The sequence below is a fragment of the Chelonoidis abingdonii genome, chromosome 8 (assembly GCF_003597395.2).
Source record: "Chelonoidis abingdonii isolate Lonesome George chromosome 8, CheloAbing_2.0, whole genome shotgun sequence".
Taxonomy (NCBI): Eukaryota; Metazoa; Chordata; order Testudines; family Testudinidae; genus Chelonoidis; species Chelonoidis abingdonii.
The window spans coordinates 67,099,014-67,125,497 of record NC_133776.1 but is presented as its reverse complement, the minus strand read 5'-3'; the positions used below and the strand labels follow the sequence as shown (position 1 = coordinate 67,125,497).

The following is a 26,484-nucleotide window of genomic DNA, read 5'->3' as shown; positions in this document are numbered from 1 at the left end:
GGGTGACCAGTCAGCAAATGTGAAAAATCAGGATGGGGGTGGGGGGTAATAGGAGCCTATATAAGAAAAAGACCCAAAAATCGGGACTGTCCCTATAAAATTGGGACATCTGGTCACTCTAGGAGGGAAGTTCTCATGAGAAGGTGCTCAGCAGGGGTAAGACTTGCAGGTAAAGGGGGCCTGGTCAGCTGTACACTGCAGAGAGATCTCTCACCTCTCAACAGCTCTCACCAGTTCTCTCTTCACCAGCCGCTCTTAACTACTGCTCTCTCTAGTCACAGGTGAATGAGGCCTCTGCCCTGTTAAAGGAGCCAGGCACCCTGTGACACACGCATCACAAATGAGATCACACTCCACCTTTTTAAGCACACATGTACAGAGCTAATCGACTGCTGAGACATCATATTTTGAATTGAATTATCATGCACCTACATATGGAAGCAGGCATTTACGGTGTTCTTTTTTTTTTTTTTCAAAACTGATGGTGGATCTGGGTATGCAGGAGTAGCCCTGTTTACAAACAGGATAACCAGAGCTAACAACAACCTACATCATTCATGGCACACCAAGCCACAGACCGTATGGATTTTACTAGATATTCCATTCAGGTATGAGAAACTAATCCCACCAAACAGGAGTACAAAGTGCTAATAAAACAGGCCATCAAGGCGGTGTCAGACCCCTAGATAAGAACCCATCTCTGATACTTGTCTACACAGCACTTGTCTCAATCACTGCCCACCTGCACTTCCCAGTCAAGCTACTGAAATTCTCCATGTTGAATTGCCCAGTTTTAAAAATGTGGCTAATAATAATGTTTTGTATTTGCATATTGGTATTTCTTTTTCATTTGCATATCTCCAAGCATTGTGTAATGCAGGGGTCAGCAACCTATCAGAAGTGCTGTGCCGAGTCTTCATTTATTCGCTCTAATTTAAGGTTTTGCGTGCCAGTCATACGTTTTAACGTTTTTAGAAGGTCTCTTTCTATAAGTCTATAATATATAACTAAACCACACCTCTACCTCGATATAACGCTGTCCTTGGAAGCCAAAAAAATTACCATGTTATAGGTGAAACCGTGTTATATTGAACTGGTTTTGATCCGCTGGAGCGTGCAGCCCCGCCCCCCTGTAGCGCTGCTTTACCACATTATATCCAAATTCATGTTATATCGAGGTAGAGGTGTATTGTTGTATGTAAAGTAAATAAGGTTTTAAAAAATGTTTAAGAAGCTTCATGTAAAATTAAATTAAAATGCAGAGCCCCTCGGACCAGTGGCCAGGGCCCAGGCAGTGTGAGTGCCACTGAAAGTCAGCTCGTGTGCTGCCTTTGGCACGCATGCCATAGGTTGCCTACCCCTGGTGTAATGTTAGGTAGGAACAAAAAGCTCAGTTTTACAGACAGCAGTGCCAGGCATGTAGATATGATACATGTTTTCTTAGTTGCACTGTGGCCTACAGGATGAGATTTGCGTAAGTCACATCAAACAGCTGGGTTCTACTTCCAGTAATGCAAGACCCTACAAGCCTCAAGGCTTGTAAGACAATAGCTTAGCTAAACTAATCAAGACCTAAAAAGCCTTAGCATAAGCAGCTAACCAAGAGTAACCTTAGATCATAAGATATCACAAGGTAGAATGCAGTAATGACTGAAGTGCTGACAAATAATCACAAAATGCCACTTATCAGCTTCAGATATTTTTGAATTAAGAACATCAGCAGATGTCCGACTTCAAGAATGCCATGGTAACTAATTGACATATATACTAATAAGCTTGAGGTAAAAGGCCAAGTAACCTCTAGGAGAAGGGCATTCAAACATTAGTGGGGTGTGGAAGTTCAAATAAGAAACAGTGGTTGAAACCCCTACCTAATATGAATTTGGTATAGTGGCATCAGCGTAACACCAGTCTCCCCGCTTGCCTTGGGAGATAGCAGGATAAAGACTAGAGTCCTGCAAATCTGCAGATATCCATGGATCATTTTTGTGGATCGGATGCAGATACAAATTTTGTATCCATGCAGGGTTCTAATGATGACAACTGGGGGTGGTAACGATGGTGACTAACACTTCAGGTTTTTCTGGAAATGATGGTGTGAGTATATGAATGCTCAAACACTAATTTTATATTATTTCTATCTTCCTTGCTGATGTGAAGCTGTCTAAAGGGGAAGATGGCCGTCTACACTAATATGGTCACCACTTGTACAAAATTGTGATAAATCTTGTGAGGTATCATTGGAAAAGTTATAATCTGCTGAGTATTATTATCTTGTTATAATGTGTGTATTGACATTGTCTGTGGAGTTATGAAATTTTGCTATATGCTTGTAACTCAAACATGCTGCGAGTCTGACGCCTTGGCTACGCTTGAGAGTTACAGTGCAATAAAGCCACCAACAGCGCTGTAACTCACTCCCCATCCACACTGGCAAGGCACATACAGCACTGTATCTCCGTGGCTACAGCGCTGCTTGTACTCCACCTCCCTGAGAGGAATAAAGAGTATAGTGCTGTTGCTGCTGCGCTGGGGCACCAGTGTAAACAGGGAATAACTTTAATACGCAGTGACTGACCTCCGGAAGCTTCCCATAATCCTTTTAAGTGAAGGTTCCGCTCTTTGTTTTGTTGTGATGCCTCTCTTTGTTTTGTTGTGAACTCTGGGCTCCCAGAGCTGCTTATCAAAAAACAAACACAGCTCCTGTTTTCTGTGAATAAGCAGAGGCAGGGGGGCTCCCTTTGGAACGCCCACAGCTAATGTTTGCTTGAGGAGAGAAGTAGCGCGGCGGGCAGGAGGGAGGGGGGGATCCGTTTCGGGGAGCGGCTGCTTATCTGATCTGTGAGGAAACAAACAAACAGCTGCTGTTTGCTTTCAGTGACTGAGAGAGGGATGGGGGAAGGGGTCGGAACTTGCAAGGCAGGGAGCTGACACAGTGTCAACTCCAAAAATCCACTCTCTCTCTCTCTCTCCCCAACGCTCCCTGTCACACTCCACCCCACCTCCCCTTTTGAAAAGCATGTTGCAGCCACTTGAACACTGTGATAGCTGCCCATAATGCACCGCTCCCAATGCTACTGCAGATGCTGCAAATGTGGCCACGACAGTGCGCTGGCAGCTGTCAGTGTAGACAGACTGCAGCGCTTTCCTTACTTAGCTGTACAAAGACAGGTTTAACTCCCAGCGCTGTACAGCTGCAAGTGTAGCCATACCCTAAGAAATATCTACAGGTTAGCTCTTCAGGAATAACAAAGGAACTGTAAACAAAAGCCTCTGCATGTCATTCCTGAAGACACCTCAAACGGCAGGTATGCAGAATATGCGAACAAAAATTTGGAATTCATATGAAAGACTGATTGAAAAGCATGTATGCCATGGAACTGTCCAACCCCATGATACAGCAAGGATTTTTCCAGCAAAAAGGGTCAAGATATAAAAAGGGAGAACAAAGGGCCTTGGCCACCTCTTTCCTACCTCATCTCTGACTGGTGAATTCTGATGGGAAATTTTAAACTAAAGGACTGAGGTCCCCAAAACTATTTGGGCAACCCAGAGAGACTTACAGAAAACTAGCAGATTTAACATCTGTGTTATCATTTTGGACTTACAAGCTCTAATTCATCTGTAAAGTATTTTACCTGCTTTAACCTCTAACTCTCATTTATTTTTCTTAGCTAATAAATCTTTAGTTAGTTTACCAAATAAACTGGCTGACAGCATTGTCTTTCATATGAGATCCTTAGCATCCATCCAATAAGTGACTTGCTCGTTGGGGCTGAAAGAAGCTAATGCGTGGTGATTTTTGGTTTTAATAACCTATCATCACAGAAGTCCAGTTTGTCTGGGTAGTAATATAGGGACTGTCTGTGGCTGTATGGTAAGCTAGATAGTGATCCGGGAACACACATTTGTTGCAGGTTTGGTTAAATCTAATTACAGGATATACCAACACTGAGGGAGTGTCTGCCCACTTCTTTGACAGTCTGACCTGTGAGTGGCCCTCTCAGCTCTGACCCATACCAGACACCATGACAGCTGGGTTGGAATGTTTGTAATTTTGCTAACTGTGCTAAAACAACTATTGCAAATACAGACATTTCTTCCTAAGTATGAATGTTGCAACCTCGGGGTTGCCAACGTAACAATAATTCTAACAACACTGGGCCTGATCTTGGGTCTAGAACTTACCAAACATCAGAGTGTTAACTGAGAATTCCTAAGTAATCAATATAATTAATACAAAATCAATATATCAGGCAACACGTGAAGCGCACAGAATTAAGTCCAGCCCATTGAAAAAACTGACTAAAACTCAGGACCACATGGCTCCCAGCACTTTTGTCCTTTCTCTACTTTAAAAGGGTGTATTGGTGCGGGGGAAATAGCAATAACAGCAGGAGAATCTGTTTTACTAGACCTTGGGTTTCAAGTCACTAAGGGCTTATCTACACAGCACTCGAGTGCAAGCCGTAAGATGTCAATTATAGAGGGCTTTAACGTATTGTGCCCTAGCTGCCCCATGTAGATCCTGCTGGCATGCTCTAAAAGATACCTAGTTTGCGTTGATGTAGTCCTGTTTCAAACAATAACTAATCCAACTCCAAATGGATTCACACAAGGACTCCAAAATGCACCTGTCAAGCCTATTGATGGTCTCCCAGGCAAAGTTCCATTTCCAGCTGAGATACCACATTTCAGAAAAGACTGAATGTTTTTAAATAGTAAAAAATGGCAAGTTTATTACCCTCCATTCGTGTTGTCCTAGCAAACAGGGGAACCCTTTGTTGTTGAAAGTTTAAAAGGAAAAAGTAACCTCTAACACAAGCAAATGCTGGAAGCATTACACTCCAAAAGGCAGAAGTTTGGGGAAATTACAAATCATATAAAACTGGAGATATAATAAAAAGATTTGTGCAGCCTTCACAATAGCTTTAACAGCTCCAAGCATAATAGTACAGCACTATTAAACATCATGATGTAGCTGAGACAGCTTAACACTTACCCAGTTCATGTTCCATACTTGGCTTTTTGTCCAAAAGTTTCTCATCGATACCAGAGCATAAATCTTTCTGAAAAATAAAATATGTAAAAGAAACAATGATGATGTTTATTTATTATGAAGTTAATATGAATTTCATAATTTTCCCCCCCTTCCTTACATCAGTCATGTAGAAACAGGATTCATGGGCCCTCAGAGCATAATCTCTAATTCCCTTTTACAAAGAATGTAAAGCACAAAAGGGTGGAATTTTCAAAAGCACCTAAATCCCTTAGGAGCACTCACCAATTGAAAACCAATAGTGCTTCTGCTACAAAATCGCTTAGGGGAACCTCATTTTCAAAGCACCTATCAAAACATCTTGAAAGCTAAAGTATGAGAGTTTTCATCTGTCAAATACTGGCAGCTCAAGCCCCAAGAATGGAAATCCTCTGAAAGTTATCGACAAGCCTGATCTCACTCTTTGAGAAGATGACAAGCTTCTTTGTCAAAGGTAACTGCATAGATATATTATACTTAAACTTAAATTTTTCTAAGGTGTGTGACTTAGTTCCACATAACATTCTGATTAAAAAATGAGTACTGTACAATATACAATATCATAACGCACACATTAAATGGACTAAACTGGCTAACTGACAAATCTCAAAAAGTAATTGTCAATGGGAAATCATCACTGGGGTCTTTCTAGTAGGGTTTCACAGCAATGGGTACTGGGCCCTGTGTTGTTCAATATTATCATCCACAATCTGGAAAAAAATATAAAATCAGGGCTGATAAAAATTTGTGGATGACCCAAAAATTGGTGAAGTGGTAAATAACAAGGAGAGGATAGTCACATTGAGTGACCTGGATCACCTGGTAACTTGAACCCATTTAAACAAATGTGTTTTAATCCAGCCAAATGTGAACATACATCTAGGAACAAGGAATGCAGTCTATACCTACAGAATGGGGTACTCCGTACCCTGAAAAGCAGGGACTCTGAAAAGGATTTTCAACAACTGCAAACAAAGAGTAACTATTAATGGAATGATGGCAGATTCGAAGGAGGTCTCAAGTGGGGTTCCAGAGGGATCTGTTCTGGGTCGGTATTGTTTAACATCTTTATTAATTACCTGGGTACAGGAAGAGAGAGCATACTGATCAAATTTTCAGATGACACAAAGCTGCAGGGGGTGGCCAACCCTTTGGAGGACAGAGCTAAAATTCAAAGGGATCTTGATAAATTGGAGCACTGGACTATAGACTACAAAATTAATGTAACAAAGACAAATGTAAGGCGCTACACTTAGGGAAGAAAAATCAAATGCACAAATACAGAATGAGGGATAACTGGCTTGGCAGCAGCACTACTGAGAAGGATCTGGGAGTTGTGGTAGATCACAACCTCAACATGACTCAACAATGCAATGCTGTTGCAAAAAAAGCAAATGCAATTTTAGGCTGCATTAACAGAGATGCATAGCATACAAGTCATGGGAGGTGACAGTACCCTTCTACTCAGCGCTGGTTAGGCCCAAGCTGGAGTACGATGTCCAATTTTGGTCACCAATGTATAGTAAGAAAGTAGAGAAATTGGAAAGGATCCAGAGACGAGTAACAAAGATTATTAAAGGGCTGGAAGGCAAACCATATGAGCAAAGGCTGAAGGAACTGGGTATGTTTAGTTTGGAAAAGAGGAGATTAAGGTGGAACATGAAAGCTGTCCTCAAATACTTGACAGGCTGTCAGAAAAAAGATGGAGAAAAGTTGTTCTCTCTTGTCACAGAGGGCAGGACAAGAGGCAATGGGTTCAAACTACAGCAAAGCAGATTTAGATTAAATCTAGTAAAAACTTCTGAACAGTAGGACAATGGAACACATTACCCAGGGAGGTTCTGGAGGCTCCTTTGCTGGAGGTTTTCAAAAAGAGACTGGAGAGCCATCTGTCTTGGATGGTTCAGAACTTTAGACACAACAAGTCCTGCATCTTGGCCAGGGTTAGACTAGATGACCCTTGGGTGGTCCCTTCTAGGTCTGTAGTTCTATGATTCTATGATTTAGAGGTCATAGTGGACAATCAATGAAATCCCAGTGCAATGCTGTGGCAAAAGGGGCTAATGCAATCCTTGGATGTATAAACTGGGGCATAGTGAGTAGGAGTAAAGAGGTAATTTTTTCTCTATATATGGCATTGGTAAGATTGATACTGGACTACTGCATCCAGTTCTGCTGTCCATGTTTTAAAAAGAATCTTGAAAAATATGAAAGGGTGAAGCAAAAAGCCACAAAAATTATTTAAGGACTGGAGAAAATGCCTTCCAATGAGAGATTTAAGGAGATCAATATGTTTCACTTATCAAAAAGAAGATTGAAATGTGACTTGATTAAGGCATAAATATCTTCAGGGAGAAAAAAACATGTAATATACAGCTCTTTAATCTGTCAGAGAAAGGTGTCACAAGAACTAATGGCTAGAAGCTGAAGCCAGACAAATTCAAATTAGAAATTAGGCACAAATTTAAACAGTGAGAGTAATTAATCATTGGAACAACCCATCAAGGATGTGGTGGAATCTCAGTCTGTTGATGTCTGAAAATCAGGACTGGATGTCTTTTTGAAAGATATGCTTTAGTAGCATTCAAGTTATGCTATAATCAAAAAGAAGCTATTGAGCCCAAAACAGAGGTAACTTGTGAAGTTTAATATCCTGTGATACACAGGAAGTCCATCTAGATGATTGTATCCCTACTGAATCTATGAATAAATAACATATCTTTTAGATATGAAACATGTCTACGTGCTTCAACACGACATGAGGTTTAATTTTATGTTTGAGACTTGTCTGGGAGGTGTCTTCCTACCTTTAAGGAGCCTCTGGTCTTGCTCACAAACGCATCAGAGGTAGGTTGAGATGTTACTGAAGAGATTGAGGATTTTGAAATTTCCTTTTTGTTAAGAAGTGAAGGGTGCCGAGAGAGACTTGTTGCACCATCTCCTGGGGGAAAAAAAACAATTCATCAATAAATAACTGCAAAGGCCTTGTTCTATAGAGGATTTGGGATTATGGGGAATGCTAAAAGGAGTTTTTGTCAGAAACATCCTCCTGACAAATAGGTGCAAGTTATGGAGACCTTCATAACTCAGTAGCAATAAAGGCTTCTTTCCACCACAACACTTCTCAGTTCATGCCATTTACTACACTTCATGTGTCGTTTTGTCCTTCTTCACTTCATTTGTCTCTTTGAAATAAAATGTTTATCTTACCCATGTTCTCCCAGCTGACGGTATGTTATGTCCTACACCTTTGGCATAAACATGTCCCTAGTGCACAGGGTAGGAATCTTCTAGAAAACAGCATTTACTGGACTACCTGCTTTTACTCCCCTCATGCAGGGTTGGGAACTTGTAAGAGGAGCAGTAGCTCCAATCACTTCTCAATTCTTTCCACTAATTCAGGAATTCCTTTGCAAGAAATTCCAGAGAAAGGTGACATTTTAGAAGTGATAGTAAAGAAACCATATTTGCAGACCTAGGAGACAAGGCAGAGGCAAAAGGCAGTTCTATATACTGTCTATATTTTATTATGCTAATGTATACCTTGATTTTTAATCTTTGGGTCTTCAGATAACAGCTTATTCAGGCACTTTACATGACTTTCAAATTCTACCCTTTGATAAGCATGCTCTTGCAATTTTCTCAGGTGGTATGCCATTTTTTTCTCTAGCACTGTTCGTTTCTACAATATTTTAAGAAAAATGTTAGAGGTATTTAACACAAGATTGTCGTCGCATAGAGCAAAAAAATGTTCTTTAGTGCAAGGATATTTTGACAAAAGTTTCTGTTCAAACTTTTATAATGTTTTATCAATCTATTAGTTATCAGCGTGATATGTATAGATGCCAAATGGTCCTTGAACGTATTAACGAATTTTAACACCTACAGCCCCATCTAGTTTTTCAATTAAAAGTCTGTTATCTGTCATATTAATTAATGACACAACACAAATTTGTAGAGACCTTTCTTTTTAGCTCCCCACAGTGCCCATCCAATGGTAACTCCACTTAGAGACTCGGACAATAGGAGACTAACTCCAATATCAGCATGTGGGACATACAGTCTATAAAAAACCTAGATAGGTTGAAATCAGAGTCTGAATTCTCAGTGGAACAGAAACTGGAATGTTTGTTAGTCACTGTGTCAAGAATCTCTCATTAATTTACATATGGTTGAGTTCCTTTCTCTGTCTCATTCTAAAAATTAGTTCCAAAGATTAAAAAAGCCTGTTTTCTTATGGGGATCTATTGTGTATTTAGAGTTAGAGCTGAGACTGGGAATGGCTACTTTAAAACTGGTTAGAAATAGCTTGTTGTTTAGCCCAAAGAAATTGAAGGTTAATTAAGCCAAACTTACTGGTGCCCCCCAGATCTAAACCACATTTTCTTTCAGTACAGGATAGAAACTACTTTTCTCCACCTTTCTGAATCAGATAGTCTCTACATGTAGATAAACTGTCTTGTTCCTTTAATTTGATGTCTCTTATTCTATTGTATCCCTGAAAGCTCTGAAGTGAAATGTAGATGAGGCAATTTTGTTGGTATTTCTCTTTGAATGGTTGTTGCATTCTGAAAATGATAGGAACTGTATGACATAAGAAGGAAAAGAAATACTGAAAGATATATGCTTCTAATATGTGTATAGCTTTGAAATATTAAAAGATATTGCCTTAAAGGAGGGAACTCTCATTAATACTGTGGTGACCTTCTAGGGCAGGGGTGGGCAAACTTTTTGGCCCGAGGGCTACATCGGGGTTGCGCAACTGTATGGAGAGCCGGGTAAGGAAAGCTGTGCCTCCCAAAACAGCCTGGCCCTCACTCCCTATCTGCCCCCTTCCACTTCCCGCCTCCTGACTGCCCCCTCAGAACCTCCATCACATCCAACCCCCTGCTCCTTGTCCCCTGACTGCCCCCTCCCAGGACCCCAACCCCTATCCAACCCCCCTGTCCCCTGACTATCCTGATCCCTATCCACACCCCCGCCTCCTGACAGCCCCCCCGGGATTCCCACCCCCTATTCAACTGCCCTCTGCTCCTCGTCTCCTGACCACCCCGTCCCAGAACCCTGGGTCCCTAACTGCCTCTCGGGATCCCACCCCCTTATCCACACATACCCCTGCTCCATGTCCCCTGACTGCCCTCCCGACCCCTATTCACATTCCCACCCCCGACAGGCCCCCCAGGACTCCCACTCCCAACCCTGCATGTTCCCCATCCCCTGACCACCCCTCCAGAACCTCCGCCCCCTCCAACTACCCCTTCCTCCTTGACTACCTCCCAGGACTCCCTGCTCCCTTATCCAACCCCCCTGCTCCCCGCTCCCTTACCAGCAGCAGGAGTTTGCAGCCGTAACACCCGGACAGAGCCAGCTGCGCTCCCCATGCTGTTCAGAGGGAGCAGTGGGCCAGCGCGTGGCGCACGCAGCGGCATGGCTGCGGGGGAGGGGCCACGGACTAGGCTCCCCTGCCAGGAGCTCGGGGGCCAGGCTGGATGTGGCTCACAGGACATAGTTTGCCCACATCTGTTCTAGGATGACAGATAGCACTTCCAAAAAATCAGCATACTTTTTTTTGGGGGGGGTATAGTTGCATATATAAGACATAGCCCTAATTTCAGGATGGTCCTGATAATATCGGGAAAGGTGGTCACCCTAGTTAATTCAAAAATCTTTGGGGCTTGTACACACTAGTGCTTACTTCAGTATAATTTACATTGCTCAGGGGTGTAAATAAGCTACCCCCCATAAGCGACGTAAGTTACACCAACCTAAGCGCTGGTGTGGACAGCGCTATGTCGGTGGGAGAAGTCTCCAGCCGACATAGCTTCTGCTGCTCAGGGAGCTGGAGTAATTATGCTAATTTTTAAAGATGGGCTAATATAGTTCCCATCTTTAAAAAATGGAAAGAGGAGGATCTGGGGAACTACAGGCCAGTCGCACCTCAGTCCCTGGAAAAATCATGGAGCAGATCCCCAAGGAATCAATTCTGAAGCACTCAGAGGAGAGAAAAGTGATCAGGAACAGTCAGCATGGATTTACCAAGGGCAAGTCATGTCTGACTAACCTAACTGCCTTCTATGATGAGATAACTGGCTCTGTGGGTGAGGGGAAAGCAATGAATTGTTATTCCTTGACTTTAGCAAAGCTTTTGATATGGTCTTCCACAGTATACTTGCCAGCAAGTTAAAGAAGTATGGGCTGGATGAATGGATTATAAGGTGGATTGAAAGATGGCTAGATCATCAGGCTCAACGGGTAGTGATCAATGGCTCCATGTCTAGTTGGCAGCCGGTATCAAGTGGAGTGCTCTGAGGGTCAGTCCTCGGGCTGGTTTTGTTCAATATCTTCATTAATGACCTGGAGGATGGTGTGGACTGCACTCGCAACAAGTTTGCAGATGACACTAAACTTGGAGGAGTGGTAGATATGCTGGAGGGTTGGGATAGGATGCAGAGGGACCTAGACAAATTAGAGGATTGGAACAAAAGAAATCTGATGAGGTTCAACAAGGACAAGTGCAGAGTCCCTGCCTTAGAACAGAAGAATACATGCACCCCTACAGACTAGGGACCAAATGGTAAGCAGCAGTTCTGCAGAAAGGACCTAGGGTTACAGTGATGAGACCTGGATATGAGTCAACAGTGTGTCCTTGTTGCAAGAAGCCTAACTGCATTTTGGTTGTATAAGTAAAGGCATGCCAGCAGATCGAGGGATGTGACCATTCCCTCTGTTCACATTGGAGCTCATCTGGAGTACTGTGTCCAGTTTTGGGCCCCACACTACAAGAGGATGTGGAAAAAGTGGAAAGAGTCAGAGGAGGCAACAAAAATTTATTTGGGGCTGAATTTACACATGACTTATGAGGAGAGGCTGAGGGAACTGGGATTGTTTAGTCTGCAGAAGAGAAGAATGAGCGGGGATGTGATAGCTGCTTTCAACTACTTGAAAGGGGGTTCCAAAGAGGATGGATCTAGACTGTTCTCAGTGGTACCAGATGACAGAACAAGGATTAATGGTCTCAACTTGCAGTGGGGGAGATTTAGGTTGGATATTAGGAAAAACTTTTTCACTAGGAGGGTGGTGAAGCACTAGAATGGGTTACCTAGGGAGGTGGTGGAATCTCCTTCCTTAGTGGTTTTTAAGATCTGGCTTGACAAAGCCCTGGCTGGGATGATTTAATTGGGAACTGGTCCTGCTTTGAGCAGGAGGTTGGACTAGATGACCTCGTGAGGTCCCTTCCAACCTGGATATTCTATGATTCTATGAACAGAGAGTTCTCTCCCATCAGCTAAGAGCATCTGCACTAGCAGCACTACAGTGGTGCAGTTACATCCATTGGCTGTACCACTGTAGCGATTCTAGTGTAGGCTAACCCTTGGAAATGAATTAAACTTAAAATGCTCCTATGAGAAAAGAAACAAAGAAATGTGTTATACACCAATGCCGCCTCCTGGACATCAATGAACATAGCAGAGACCCCAGAAGAACAGAAATATGAGAGCTAGTTGACGAGTGTCAAATAGAAAATAAGAAGAGTGCCCTTAGGTTACAAAGTTCTGACATCCCTGCCATAGCGGATTGCCAGGGACAATTACAGAAAACCAAGAGGTGACTGTGATTTTTATTTTGGATAGCATTACTGAGTACCCTTATCTAACTACTGTACTCATGGTCTTAATCATTAGCTTCTTTTTTCTGTGGCATGTAAGTTTTAAAGAAATAGCTACTTAATATACCTTTTTAGCTTTCTCTTCTCTTCTTTTCCTTCGCAGTTCCTCAATTCTTGCTTCTCGTTTCACATCCTCTCCAATTTTCAGCAGAAGTAACATCTCTTTTTGCTTCCATTCCTAAGGATCACAGATTTATCATATGATGCCAAAAGGTGATAATTATATGTGTATTTTATTTTGTACGCACAACTTTTCTGAGGCTTCATTTAATGATTTTCTCTTAATTATTGTTATATTTTAAACACTCTGGGCCAAATTCATTCCTAGTTTAAGATCACTGCAGTCAATGATGTAACAACAGAGATAATTTGGTACCTATGAAATTATTTTTCCAACATATTAAATTTTACAAACAGCAGAAAGATTAGTGGGCTGGTGGGACAGCAGAATGACAACCATTTTCATTAATTTTCTTTCAGCCATGACCTGTTTAGAATCACTGCCTTGCAAAGCTACCTGTTCTGACACTTGCACCACAAAGCCCTGTGGTTACCCCTCTTCAGCCTAATTTCCCTGCTTGTAGTCACAATTTTGCATCCAGATAAATTTTACTTGTATTCACTTGTCCCTACAAATTGTCATAAGCACTGATCCTGCTATTTAGTCTTGTAAACACCTGCTTGTGACTGGAAATTCGGGATGAAATCCTGCCTCATTGAATTCAATGGGAGTTTTACCATTGACTTAAAGGAGCCAGGACTTCATGCCAGGTACACAACTAATGATAGGATTTGAGCCTGTAAAAAGCAAGCCTAAAGGGGGAACAGTGTCTAGAAATCAGGGCAAAGGCCGGCTCCAGCTTTCTTGCTGTCCCAAGCAGCGAAGGGGAAAAAACAAAAAAAAGATAAAGCCGCAATTGGCGGCACTTTGGCGGCTGCTCTACCGCACCGCTTCATTCTTCAGCAGCAATTTGGCAGCCAGTTCTTCCCTCCGAGAGAGACTAAGAGACCTGCCGCTGAATTGCCACCGAAGACCGGGACGTGCCGCCCCTTTCCATTGGCCACCCCAAGCACCTGCTTCCTATGCTGGTGCCTGGAGCCAGCCCTGATTAGGGCCACAAAGTATTGATACATTACTCAGCCTATCAGGCTTAAATATTTACAAGTTCTTTTTTTTACAGGGCTGACCTTACCATGAGGTGAACTGAGGTGGCTGCCGCAGGTGCCAGATTGTGGGGGGGCGCCACTAGGACCCAGAGTGTAGAAAATTGTCTGTTGCTGGTGCATATGTATTCTCTCTGCTCTAGATGCACAGAGATGGTGGAGTGCAGTGCTGGAGGAAGGCAAAACTGAGACCTTTCAAAGTTTTGGCCCAAGCGAGGGGGCACAGGGGCATCATTTGAGCTCCCTGCCTCAGGTGCCAAAATGTTGTGGGCCAGCCCTGCTTTTTTATTTACATATACCTGGATCCTGTAACCACTTAGGCACATGTTTACTACTAGGCATGTGAGCAACCCTATTGAACTCTGTGGGACTGCTCAGACACTTGACATAAAGCACATGCATAAGTGTTTGCAGGAGTCAACTTTTTAAAATTCTTTGCGGACTTGCTAGTAAACTCATGAGCTGCTGGCAATTTTAATTATTTGTCAATTGTCTCATTAAGATGTGTGTTTGTGTATATATAAATTGTATGGCGTCTTTCAATTTCTTGTTTCTAACCTCTTCCATTTTTATATGAAGAATGGGTTGTTTCTTTTTCTTTTTTTCGTGTTGCCTTTTCTCTTCCTCAGCCTGTTGAAGGAGATGTTTTTCTTCTGCGATGCACTTTATTTTTTCCAGTTCTTTATTAATCATATCTACATATCTTTAAATAAAACATGTAAATCATTGGTAAGAATCAGCTGGAGTCATCTTACCCAGTCAATTTTCTGCTCGGTCCCTGCTATCGTCTTTGCCTGAGTTTCAGTTTGCTTAAGCCAGCTGAAGAATTTACAACTGACTTCACAAATGTCTAACATAATTCATACCCAGTAAATTAACAATTCTAATACATTTAGATCTTTCATAATTTAGACTCAATAAAAATAAGGCCCCAACCTTGCAAGAAGTTCCCTGCAGGCCCCCACAGACACTCCCAAATTATAAATTATTGTGTGTCTTATACCTGTTCCTCATCTGTCTTTCTCGTTCTTGTAAATTTTCTCTTTCTTCTCGGAGCAGCCACTCTCTGAAGTGAGAGGTGTCAGCACCTTCTGGAAGCAGAATGGGATCCTGTAGTTTTGTCACTTGTTTTTCAAGCATTTTCTGAAAATTAAGAATGGATTTTAGGACTTGATTTACTAGAAATGCTTTCACCAGGCACCAGTCTGTTTCTCTGCACTGAAACTTAAAATACTTAACAGAAAAGCAATTTGCTGAGGACCAAACCCTCAGCTTCACACCGAAATGACATGGAAAGGCGGGACATCCAGTTTGTAGGTGTGATGGGGTATACAAACTCCATGCTGGGCAACAGAGTTAATGAGCTAATGTGGCTCAGGTGGACCTGCCCCACCATACCTGTGAGACATGTCAGACTTGGAGAGAGGAGCTTAAAAGGGAGAAACCCAGTTCAATCACTGGCAGATCAGCAAGGAGAGCTGGCTGGCTGGCTGAAGGCAAGAACTCTTTACCTGGCTGCTGAGGGAAGACCTGTTGCAGGTCCACCTGTAATGGGACCATTCCTTTATGCTAGCCAGTAAGCCTAGTTGAGCCCACAGTTTTGCAGAAGTCCTCTGAGAGCTTTACCGTATCTCTAGGATGATTTGTTTGTGTTGACTTCTTTTATTGTCAAATCCCAGAAAGGGAAGACTAACTGGGGCTCTGCCTGGGGGCTGAGCCTCTTAAGCTGGGACTGGCATGCTGGAACACCAAGAGAGCGGAGGCCTGCCCAAGCCTAGGGAGTGCCATGGTGTGGAAACCCTGGTGACAGTAGATTACTGCAATTCTGTGGCATGTTCCTCTTTGGACTAAGCAATCACGCCTTTAACCACAGCTTTGTCCTGCTCCTTTGTTCCCTGTCCCCCTACTCCCACCCTGGGTTCCTTGCCCCACCTGAACACTTGGAGCAGTTTGGAGCTACCTACACCTCTTTTAAAAAAATGTCTGCAGCATGCTGAGAAGGGAAACTCCCCCTTTTGAGTGACTCATTCACATCTACACTACTGGGTCAAGTTGACCTAAGTTACGCAACTCCAGTAACGTGAATAATGTAGCTGGAGTCAATGTAGCTTAGGTCGACTTATTGCGGTGTCTACACCACACTGGGTCGACAGGAGAAACTCTCCTTATGCTTACCTTACCTTATGCTTCTCGTTCCAGTGGAGTACCAGAGTCAACAGGAGAGCGGATCGTCTTCACTAGACCCGCTGAATTGACCTGTGGTGGATCAATCGCCACAGTGTCGATCCACCGGTAAGTGGAGACAAGCCCAAACTGCCAAATTTGACAGTGCAGACTTCTGAGAGGTCTGGTCTTTAGCTTTTCCATTTCTTTGTTTTAGAAAATAGTTACATGCTCCCTGAGGGTTATATGGTGCCTTTGAGCACATCAGACACGTCTGGGAGGCAACTGGGGACTACGGCAGTAGTATTGTAAGCTTTGCATTTCACCCTTAAAACATCAGCTGTACAATCAACTCCTAGAATGTTGTCTGTCAATCAGCTGCCAAGATTCCTCCCATTTCAAGTTGTTAGCAGGGGACTCACCAGGGCTGAAGAGAGGTGGTTGAGGAAGAAGAAAGTGAAGAGGAAAGCACAGCAGGCCTCAGGCACTAGGGGTGCGCCAGCTTCATCAGCTGGTCTTGTGCCATATGCCTGCTTTATGCGTGGTATGGACTATTGCTCAAGAATTGGACTGTGTTGACACTTGCAGTGCTGCAGCATGATTCGCTGTAACTGAACTGTTTTGCTGCCAATGTTTTTCAACCCAGATGGTTGCCGCCAAAAACAGCGAACTCACTAACCATGCTCAGACATCAGCTTTATAGACCATATACTCGGCTAGGCACAGGAGAGTGTGTTCTCAAAACTTTGGTAACAGTCCCACTGACTTTCTAACTCAGGATTAGCCATTGGGTAAACCCCAGTGGGAGGCTCTGCAGTCACTATAATTTTTTTTGCTGACTGCTATTTTGAGTTTGTTTTTTAAACAAAACAGAATTTTAACTACTTTAATTAACTTACTTGTTCTCTCATATAATTTTTTTCAAACTCTAACTTGAGGGTGGTCAGATACTGCCGATATTCATTGAATTCCTTTAGAGTACACACAACCTAAAAAGAAAAAGATGTTGCATCGAACATGGTTATTTGCTATATATAGCCAGGGATCAAAATACATTCATGTACAGTGCATATTACTGTCATTACGGAGATACATAGGTTGTTTATCAATAACTATGATTCTCTGAACATACTACCTTTGCCATTTTCCCACTGTCGAAGTTGCTGCTATGCAAGCCACAGAATTATTTCAAAATAGTGACCTGTGAGAGATCATGCATGTAGATCCTTTGGATCCAGCCTTCTATACCAAGAGTGTAAAACCTTTCTCCATCTAATCATCCCTAATTTCACATCTCTCTGCTGGCTAGTGCAGTCACGGAACCAAAATCCTCTTTTTGCACAGGATTAGGTTTTTGCGAAATCTTTATATTTTTATAGCACTTAAAAGAAAATCTGTTAGGTCTGTCTGACATGGCAGCTTATTCTTTAGCTGTGGCCCTGGTCAGGGATCCTTCTCATGAGACTGTTATAAGATGAAGTCTGCTGTGTTGGAAAAGGGGGCTATCAAATTGGTACCAAAACTGCACACAGGAAAGGGACTTTATTTATGGTATTTTCTTATTTCAAAGAAAAATGAGAAATATTCTTTATCTAAAAACAAATCTTTTGTGCAGCTTTCTTGGAAAAATAAAATTGCATGTGATTACTCTGGGGAACATCATCTTTCCTTTAAATAGTCGAGATTGCTTTAGGACCCTCGGCCTTTGGAATGTGAACACTACTTCCATATATCAACAAGGTAAAGGCACAAGAAATATGTCATGTTCAAGCGGGCAACAATCAATATCAGTACGAGCTTCAAGAATTGTCTGTCAATAATATTGAGCACTGATTGCTGGCCATTTTACCCATACATATCCATTCTGCTTTCTTAGGTCTGACTTCTCCCCTTTACGTTGCTCTCGTAGTGCAAATTGGCCTGAAAGGGAGTGACTAAAATTTCAGGCCTTAATTTTCATTTGTCCATTTACTTTTTAAGGGCTAAATTCAGACCTGGGGCAAGAGGGGGCAACTCCATTGACTTCAGTGGACTGAATATGACCCTATAACTCTACACAGTTCTTGCTGATAGAGTTGGATAGGTTTTTCTGGAAGTAATTGATTATTGCTTTCTTAGTCTTTCTTAATTCTCTATTTCAGATTTTTATCTCTAGGATTCATTGTTAAAAAGTTTCAGGTTTACTTTTGCAACTAGATCACTGTGGTATTAACTCTATTTCTTGCACTTCCCTACAATTATGATAGGGAACCCAGAATGCAGGCCTGATTCAGCAAAGCACATGTGGTTAACTTTAGGCACGTGCTTAACTTCCATTGATTTCAAAAGATTGCCTGAGCCAGTGTAAACGATTAAATGTATTTTCACTTTAGACACACCATGAAGGAAAATAACAGCAGCACAGTATTTGCATGGCAAGGGTCCACCAAGACACAGTGGTCTCAGTCCTGCCCTCTGTGGCACTTAGGCGTGCAGGCGGGGAGAAGGAATAGGGAACCTGTGACATGGTGTACCAGGAGTTTGATGCCCCCTGCTGCAGGCCTTGTTGCCTTGGCACATCATTCTGGAGGATGTTCTTCTGGGGGAAAAGAGTGCAGAGTTTAAACTGGCAAGAGGTGCCTAGAGAGGCCACCCAGGACCATGTGCTTATAATCCCCCAGTGGCTAGAAGGTTCAGAGTAGGCAAAAGCCAGTCAGGGGCTAGGGGTAAAAAAGGCTGGCTCTTTCTTCCAGGGGGCAGTTCTGGATGAAGCTGGGAAAGGGGAGAAAGGACTTCCCCATCTTAACCTAAAAGCCTAGTTGGGTTAGGGACCTAACTCTGACGGCACTTCTTGATTGAACCAGTGAAATTCCATGATGTAAAACAGTCTTTAGAACCCAAGTGGCCTCTTGAGCTGGATTTCCACTGTTGAAAAATTAAAAGGAGAAATTTGTTTCATGTGATACCCCATTGATTCAGATGAACCCGAGAGACAGTTTCTTCTCTCTAATGAAATAACCAGACAGAATCTGTCCATAGACAGCAATAAGAGAGATGCACATTGACCCATATACAGCACCGCAGCAGAAAATGACAAATGTCCAACACCTGGCTGGCTTGTGTGTTTTCCACTATTGATGGCTAAGGGGGCATGATGCTTCTTCTCCAGGTAACATACTTCTGCCTTGCATCGTGGTGGCTCATTGTGTTGGCTGTATGACCATTTACCCAACACTGATGCCAGCTACATGAGTTAGGAAGGCAAGATAAACTCTAAAGTAATAATATCCGTGGGAATTTCAAAAGTGCTTAGCGTTGGCTTCACTCTGTTTCCATGGAAATCCAAAGTAAAGCTGCCCTTACCTTCAATGGGAACAGAGTTAGGCCAGAACCGAGTGCTTTGAAAATCCCATTGACTTAAATATTCATAACATCTTGTTTAACCTACTTTGTTATCGTTGGTGACATAACCTCCTTTCTTTAATCTCCGTAGGTTATTTTTGCGCTTGTAATAGGAACGTAAATGTGGATCATGTAGACTTCTATATTTTGTTGTCATTAAGCGACAGTAAGGATCACCAAGATCAAAGCCACTAGGAGGTTGATAAAGCTGTAAAAATATATATTCAAAAGTATTAACAGAATATTACCCATCTGAAAAAGAGAGAAAAAAGTTTCACAGTTCCTAAACACACTGGCCAACACTTTCAAACGCAGGGGGTTGGATTAATTCCTGCTTTCAGCAGTTGCACTAGGTATGATTTTTACCCAAACAAAAGACTGCTGTATTTGTGGTACTCTTAATGTGAGAATAACTTGTGTCTTAATTTTAAATTTGTTGGCTTTTGGATGACTGCTCTACTGGGTGCAGTACTGAGATGACTAATTATTTTGGATATTTATAGAGAATTTCAGTTGCTCTACTAACATTTTAAAAATGTACGTCTATAGACACAATTTTGCCCCTGTAGTGAATTGTGCCCAAGTTCTGTATTTGTAATCTGTTCATGTCTTTCTCTGGGAATTCTTCATGTCTTTCACTGCATTTGCAAAATTGTGGATGCTGTTCATGGTAGATGCAGGACTGGACCTGCAAAAATGGAAACCTGGTTTGAAAATCCCTAAAATTATATTCTGCTATTTTGAGTAATATAAAATTCTGTAGGCATTCAGAAAAACTACAGACAAAATTCTTTATTTGTTCTTTTTCTTCAGTTTTCAATATATTGTTTCAAAACACTATATGGAGGAGACTGGGGCTGGTTGTACAAGGAGACTGGTCAGTGAGGGAAACACAGAGGAACATGGAGCTGATTGGCTAAGACAGTGAAGAACACTGACATCAGATGTAGTGTTGGGGGTAGGCGGGTTGGGAGGAGGGAGGGAGAGAGACTGGAACTGACTGGAGAAGGAGACTGGGACTGGAAACCAGTAAGAGAAAACATAAAAAGGGGAGAAGAAAGGAGATCTGACAAGGAGCTATAACAATTGTTACTGTAACAATTCTGACAAGCTGAGATGCGGGTGGGGGGAGAACTGGGGCTGATTAGCATAGGTAACTATAATTCTGGCATTTCTTAACTTTAAAGTGCTTGACTTTTCAACCTTAACAATGTTCTTTCAAGATAGTTTTTGTGTATGTGTAAAAGGATATAAGATGTCAAAACATATAAAAGAGTAAAGAGACCAGTTTCCAGAAAAGGATTTACCTTATCATATAAATTAATTATAGTAAATTCCATGCCAAAAAAATCATTGCAATGCAATAGTAAACTGGAGAATATTACCACATGTAAGAACCTACAAATTTCCCTTCCAGGTCAGACCATGGGTCCATTTAGTCAAGTATTCTGTCTCCCAAGGGGCTAGTGCCAGTTGCTTCAGAGGAAGATACAAGAAACCATGCAGTGGGCAGTTATTAAATAATCTTCTGTGATGGGGTACAACAAGCATTTACTGCCAAACACTCTGTTGGTTGCAATACCCAGCTCCACGAAATTGTCCTTTAAGAAGAGAAGGACAATGAGTTTGGACCTCCAGTGGTTTCCTAGAAAGGCCTCCTTGGGTCAGCAGCTGATGAAACTAGCAAAACTTGATTCTCCAGCAGCTAGAAGGGCTGGGAGCCAGCAGAGGCCAGTCAGGACCCAGCAGACCAGCTAAAAAGATCTAGCTGCTTTACAATGCTACACTGAACACCTAGAAGCAACTAGATTTGGAAGCCGCTACTACAGCTGAATTTAGTAATGCTGTATCTAGATCTTATGCTTTTGACAGTTCTGCTAAATCTAGCAACAGTAGCAGCTTTGAAATCTAGCATTACTTCTAAGACTAGCAACAACTGTTACCAAGTTTACTAGTCATGCCAAATTTAGCCTGCTAACTGGGAGCTGAAAACAGATTTAATGATAATGTCCTAATCATCATTCTTAAAGAAAATTATTCCATACTTAATGATTGGGGGGATACATTTATTTAAAAACACACAGATGACTGGAACTAATATATCAGCTAAAAATGGCATGAAAAAGAAATAAGCCTTACTAGAAATTTTCTCTGACTCTTGGGGCTTGTCTACATAGCACATGAGCACTATAGTTGCCATATTTGGCAACCATTGTCACATGTGGTAGTAATGCCAAATGTTTACATACTACTGTAGTTTTCTGAATGTTATTTTTTTAGTTCAGGGGTTCTCAAACTGTGGGCCAGGACCCCATAGTTGGTCTTCACCACATTTTAATGGGTTCACCAAAGCTGGTGTTGGCCCTGGCCCCAGCAAGTCTGAAGCCAAAGCCTCACTGCCTAGAGATAAGGTTACATGCCCCCCACCCAGGGCAGAAGCCCTTAGGCTTCAGCTTTGCCCCTCCACCACCCCTACCCATGGTGGCGGGACTTGAGCAGTGGGGCTCGGGCAGGCTCGGTCTTCGGTCCCCTCTTCTGGGGTCATGTAGTAATTTTTTTTGTCAGAAGGGGGTCACGGTGCAATGAAGTTTGAGAACCTTTGTTTTAGTTCATAATTAGCGCCCTACCAAATTTATGGCCATGAAAAACGTTTCATAGACCATGAAATCTGGTCTCCGCCTGTGAAATCTGATCTTTTGTGTGCTTTTACCCTATACTATACAGATTTCACAGGGGAGCCCAGCATTTCTCAAATTGGGAGTCCTGACCCAAAAGGGAGGTGCAGGGGGGGGTCGCAAAGTTATTTTAGAGGGGTCGTGGTATTGTGTCACTGCCTTCAGAGCTGAGTGGCTGGAGAGTTGCAGCTGTTGGCCGGGCGCCAAGCTCTGAACACAGTGCCCCGTCAGCAGCTGCACAGAAGTAAGGGTTACAATACCATATCATACTATCCTTACTTCTTGCTGCTGCCTTCAGAGCTTGGTGGTCAGAGAGTGGTGGCTGCTGGCTGAGGGAGGTCCCAGCTCTGCAGGCAGCAGCACAGAAGTAAGGGTGCCAATACCATACCATGGCATCCTTACATCTGTGCTGCTGCTGGTGACAACTCTGCCTTCAGAGCTGGGCAGCTGGAAAGCAGCGGCTGCGGGCCAGGAGCCCACCTCTGAAGGCAGAGCTGCCACCAGCAACAGCACAGAATTAAGGGTAGCACCACCACACACCCCCGCGCACACACACAATAACCTTGCAAACTCTACCCCACTCCCAGTTCTTTTTTTGGATCAGGACCCCTACAATTATAACATCATGAAATTTCACATTTAAATTGCTGAACTAATGAAATTTACTCTTTTTTAAAACCTATGACCGTGAAATTGACCAAAATGGACCATGAATTTGGTAGGGCCCTATTCATTATCCTTGACTATGGGGAAATATGCCAAATACAAGAGGAAGTACAGAATTGAATGAGAAAAGATGAATGAAATGAAATTACGGTTGAAGGAAGTCCAAGTAACGAGGATTCAGCTTACTTTACTGCATGGAGAACAGAGCTGTGACCACAGCTAAATGATGTAAGAAAGCATGCTATCAAAAGTTCCAAGCATAAAAGTGCTATGATCCCCATTACATCAGGGCCATCACAGCCAAGACTGGAAGATTCAAAATTTACTGCTAAGAAGGAGTCAGTGAAAGAACTGAAATAGTAATTGCTTCCATATTGCATGTCATTTATCTATTAGGGCAGTTGATCATGTGGTTCACTTTGTTGAGGACAAAACTGCCTGGAGAAATTATATCTGACCACTGCACTCATCAAAAATGTGATTGGTCTTTGCTTTGCTGATGGACTGTATAAGGATATTGGAAATTCCAACTTTTCTCTTCTAGTAGATGAATATATTGATGTTGCAGTTTAAAAGTGTGTGTGTGTTACTATAGCAATTCCTTACAGAAGATCATTACTGGTTTCTTAAGTTTGGTTCCAGTCATCTCAACAACAGATGATATCTTCTCTGCTCTTGATAGTAATTTGAGGAAAATTAACATAAACATTGAAAATTGTATTGGAATTGACACAGATGGTGCCAATATATGTGAATCTTCACCAAAAGTGCAGGGAAAGTGTCCAAATTTGGTATTGTTCAGTGTGTTTGTCACACAGTTCACCTCTGTGCTTGCAAAGCAATCAAAGAAATTCCGTCTTGTATTGACTTTTTCGTGAGGGAAACATATTCTTGGTTTAAAGTGAGCACAACGTGTCATGAAGCATACCGATAAATATACACTCTTAGCAATGCTGGCGAAACTCCTGGAGTGTTTGTTCAGTCTTCTCAGACAAGACGACTGTCTGAAGCCATAGCCAGAATCCTTGATTCTTGGATTGAAATCAAAACACACTTCCAATTCGCAAGTTCTCATGAGCGTTGCTGCATAGCTCCAATACTCAATGACATGAATAGGGATGAGAGTAATAGACTGTATCTCCTGTTTCTGAGGTCAGTCTTATCTGAATTTCTGCTCAATAATTTGCTTTTCCAGAAAACAGAAACAGATCATTCTCTTTATTGAAAAAGTTTAAAGCATTTGCCTTTTCTCTATTGAAATGCATCTTTCACCCAGTGCATGTCAGACTGCATGTCAACCTAGATTTTGTTTCCATTTACCTCCCTCTTGACAAGGTTGGCTTTAGTTTTGAATTTCACAGTGAATTATAAGCAGTGAGCTTTGATCTTGCTTTCAAGACTACTTTGAAAGAAAGGTGTTCCAATTTTCTGCAAGTAGTTGTGGCAGAAGTATTGAAGAGACTCCCTCCAGCACTCATTGTACTTCACAAAATCAAACACTTCTCTGTCTCATTGTTTGAACCAAATTAGTCAAGTGACTTTCTAAGAACTGCCATTGGAATTACATTTTGCCCAGTGTGAAATGTCAGAGCTGGAGAACCAGTGGTGTAATTTGATATTGATTAGATTGGACTGCGACAAATGGACCAATCCCAACTGATGCCGCCACTTTCTGATGCGAAGTGAAAGACCACAAAGATCCACTTGGCAGAGACATCCTTTTGATGAAATTTCACAGTATGCATTGAACATATTATCCCTGACAATAAGTAATGCTGTAGTTGAGAGTCTTTTCTACAATGAATTTGGTAACATGCAAGATTCAAAATAAGATGATGGCAGATTAAATGTCATTCTAATTATCAGAATTTCCCTCAGTAACTGTGGAATATGTTGCAAATCACTCACTCCAACATGAGAGATGATTGTCCATTTAGAACAGACATATGATTTTTAAGCAAAAAAAGTAATAGCAATGACAGTGGCATAGTAATTCTAATCTAGCAGAGGACAATTCTGATGATGCTGAGATGATATTCCACGTGCTCAAAGAGGAGGATGCAATCAGCTGTTAGTTTGACTTCTTTTCTAAATAGCACTAGATTTTGGTTTTGTAGTTTTTGTACCTGTTTTCAACTAACCTGTTTTCAACTGACTGGTAAAAACTCCAGCTTTGATGTTGGCAACACTGCTTTTATCAAATGGTAGTTCTGGGTGAACCAAAAAAAGGAGAGGAAGGATCTTTCCTTTCCCTTAAACCAAGAAGCACTTTACATTCAATGAGAGACTTTTGATATACTTTGTGGCATGTAAAACCGAGGCTATCCTGAGTTACACATTAATTGTGTAGTACTGAAAATTAGTGAGCTCACTTCACAAGATGCCCACTGGCTCAGGCAAGCTGGTGACACCTTCCCATGGGAGGAAGTTTCCTCTTACCCCCATTTCTTAGAGATTGACTAGAGACTTAGAGGTAATATCTTTAAAGAACCTCAGTTATGACAACTTTTCAGCCATTTTCATGCTATCACCCTGCAAGAAAGTTACACAAGTTTTTTTTAATGATTTTTTTTTTTTTTTGCTGCCATGAAATTAGAATGCAGAGTCTCAGAGTGCTCTAAGGTGTTCTGACCTCACTCTGGGTTGGGATGGAGTGAAGTGTCTTGGGTCTGAGTGATCATCTGTGAACAACCTCAGAGCCTGATGGGATCAGCTACCTTCATCTATAGCAGGGTGAAGCCAGGATGTCTGTTGGGACCACTGAATCTTTGCTTCACCTTTGCTGCATGATACAGGTGGGAAAAGGCATGCAAGATAAGGACAGTGAACGTGTCCCTCATCAAAGCAGCCTTCTCAGTATCACAAGCAACAAACTGGTAGCTTCTTGATTAGATAAATGACAAAGAGCTCTACTATGAGAGGAAGATTAACCACTTTCAGATCCAGGTATCACTCATGGCAGGGTCTGTTAGCAACTGCCTTGGTCAGTCTGTGACTGTTCTCTTGCCCTGCTGGATAAGTGGTGACTGGAAATATCTTATGAGGCAAAACCCATTCTCACATCTGCAGGACCTGGTGCCTCCCTGCTTCTTCCAGATTTTCCATTGGAAACAAGACCACCTTTTGGGACACCAAGTCTTTCAAAGTGCTTAGCAGGCATGGACAGGCCTGCTCTCATGTCTAGAACATTTGTGTGTAGTTGCTGTTCCTGGTCTGAATTCCCTCTGCGTGGTCTCCACATCCCAGACTGGATGTATTCATGGTGATTACAACATGTGCTATTGGAACTGAGAAGTCAGGTCCTAGCTGAAGATTGTTCTTGACTGCCACCAGGACAGAGAGGCCCCAAAGCCATCTGCCACCTGCATGAAATGTGAGAGTCCCTGTGTAGCTCAGGTCCACTGAGGTTGGTTCCTGTGCAGACTTGCCATTCAGTACTGTGAATATTGTTGAGATCAAAAGATCTAACATATGTAGCAAACTGACAAATCCCCTCCACCAGACTTATGATATCCTGAATCAAATCCTGGGGTGGGAAAACTTTGCACAGAACAATTTCTACCAGGGCTTCTACTTATTTCAAATGCCTGCTGGGGAACAAGCTGGCACTTTGGGTAGCTTATCATGAACCCTACAGATTTTAGCACCTTGGCAGTTGATTCATGGATGGCAGTTCCAGAAAGGAGAATACATGCACTCCCAACCTGTGCAGGTAGACAACAACATCTGAG

At 42.2% G+C, this 26,484-nt stretch overlaps 1 protein-coding gene across 1 annotated transcript in view; it reads right to left on the bottom strand.

The window, feature by feature from the left end:
• Positions 1 to 26,484, bottom strand: part of LOC116819997 (fibrous sheath-interacting protein 2-like) — a 75,456-nt gene that overhangs the window by 44,502 nt on the left and 4,470 nt on the right. The window contains exons 3-5 of the mRNA XM_075068998.1: positions 19,459 to 19,620; positions 16,931 to 17,020; positions 14,872 to 15,011 (exon numbers count right to left, since the gene is read on the bottom strand). Of these exons, the coding sequence (XP_074925099.1) occupies positions 14,872 to 15,011; positions 16,931 to 17,020; positions 19,459 to 19,620 (392 nt within the window). The remainder of the gene's footprint in view (positions 1 to 14,871; positions 15,012 to 16,930; positions 17,021 to 19,458; positions 19,621 to 26,484) is intronic.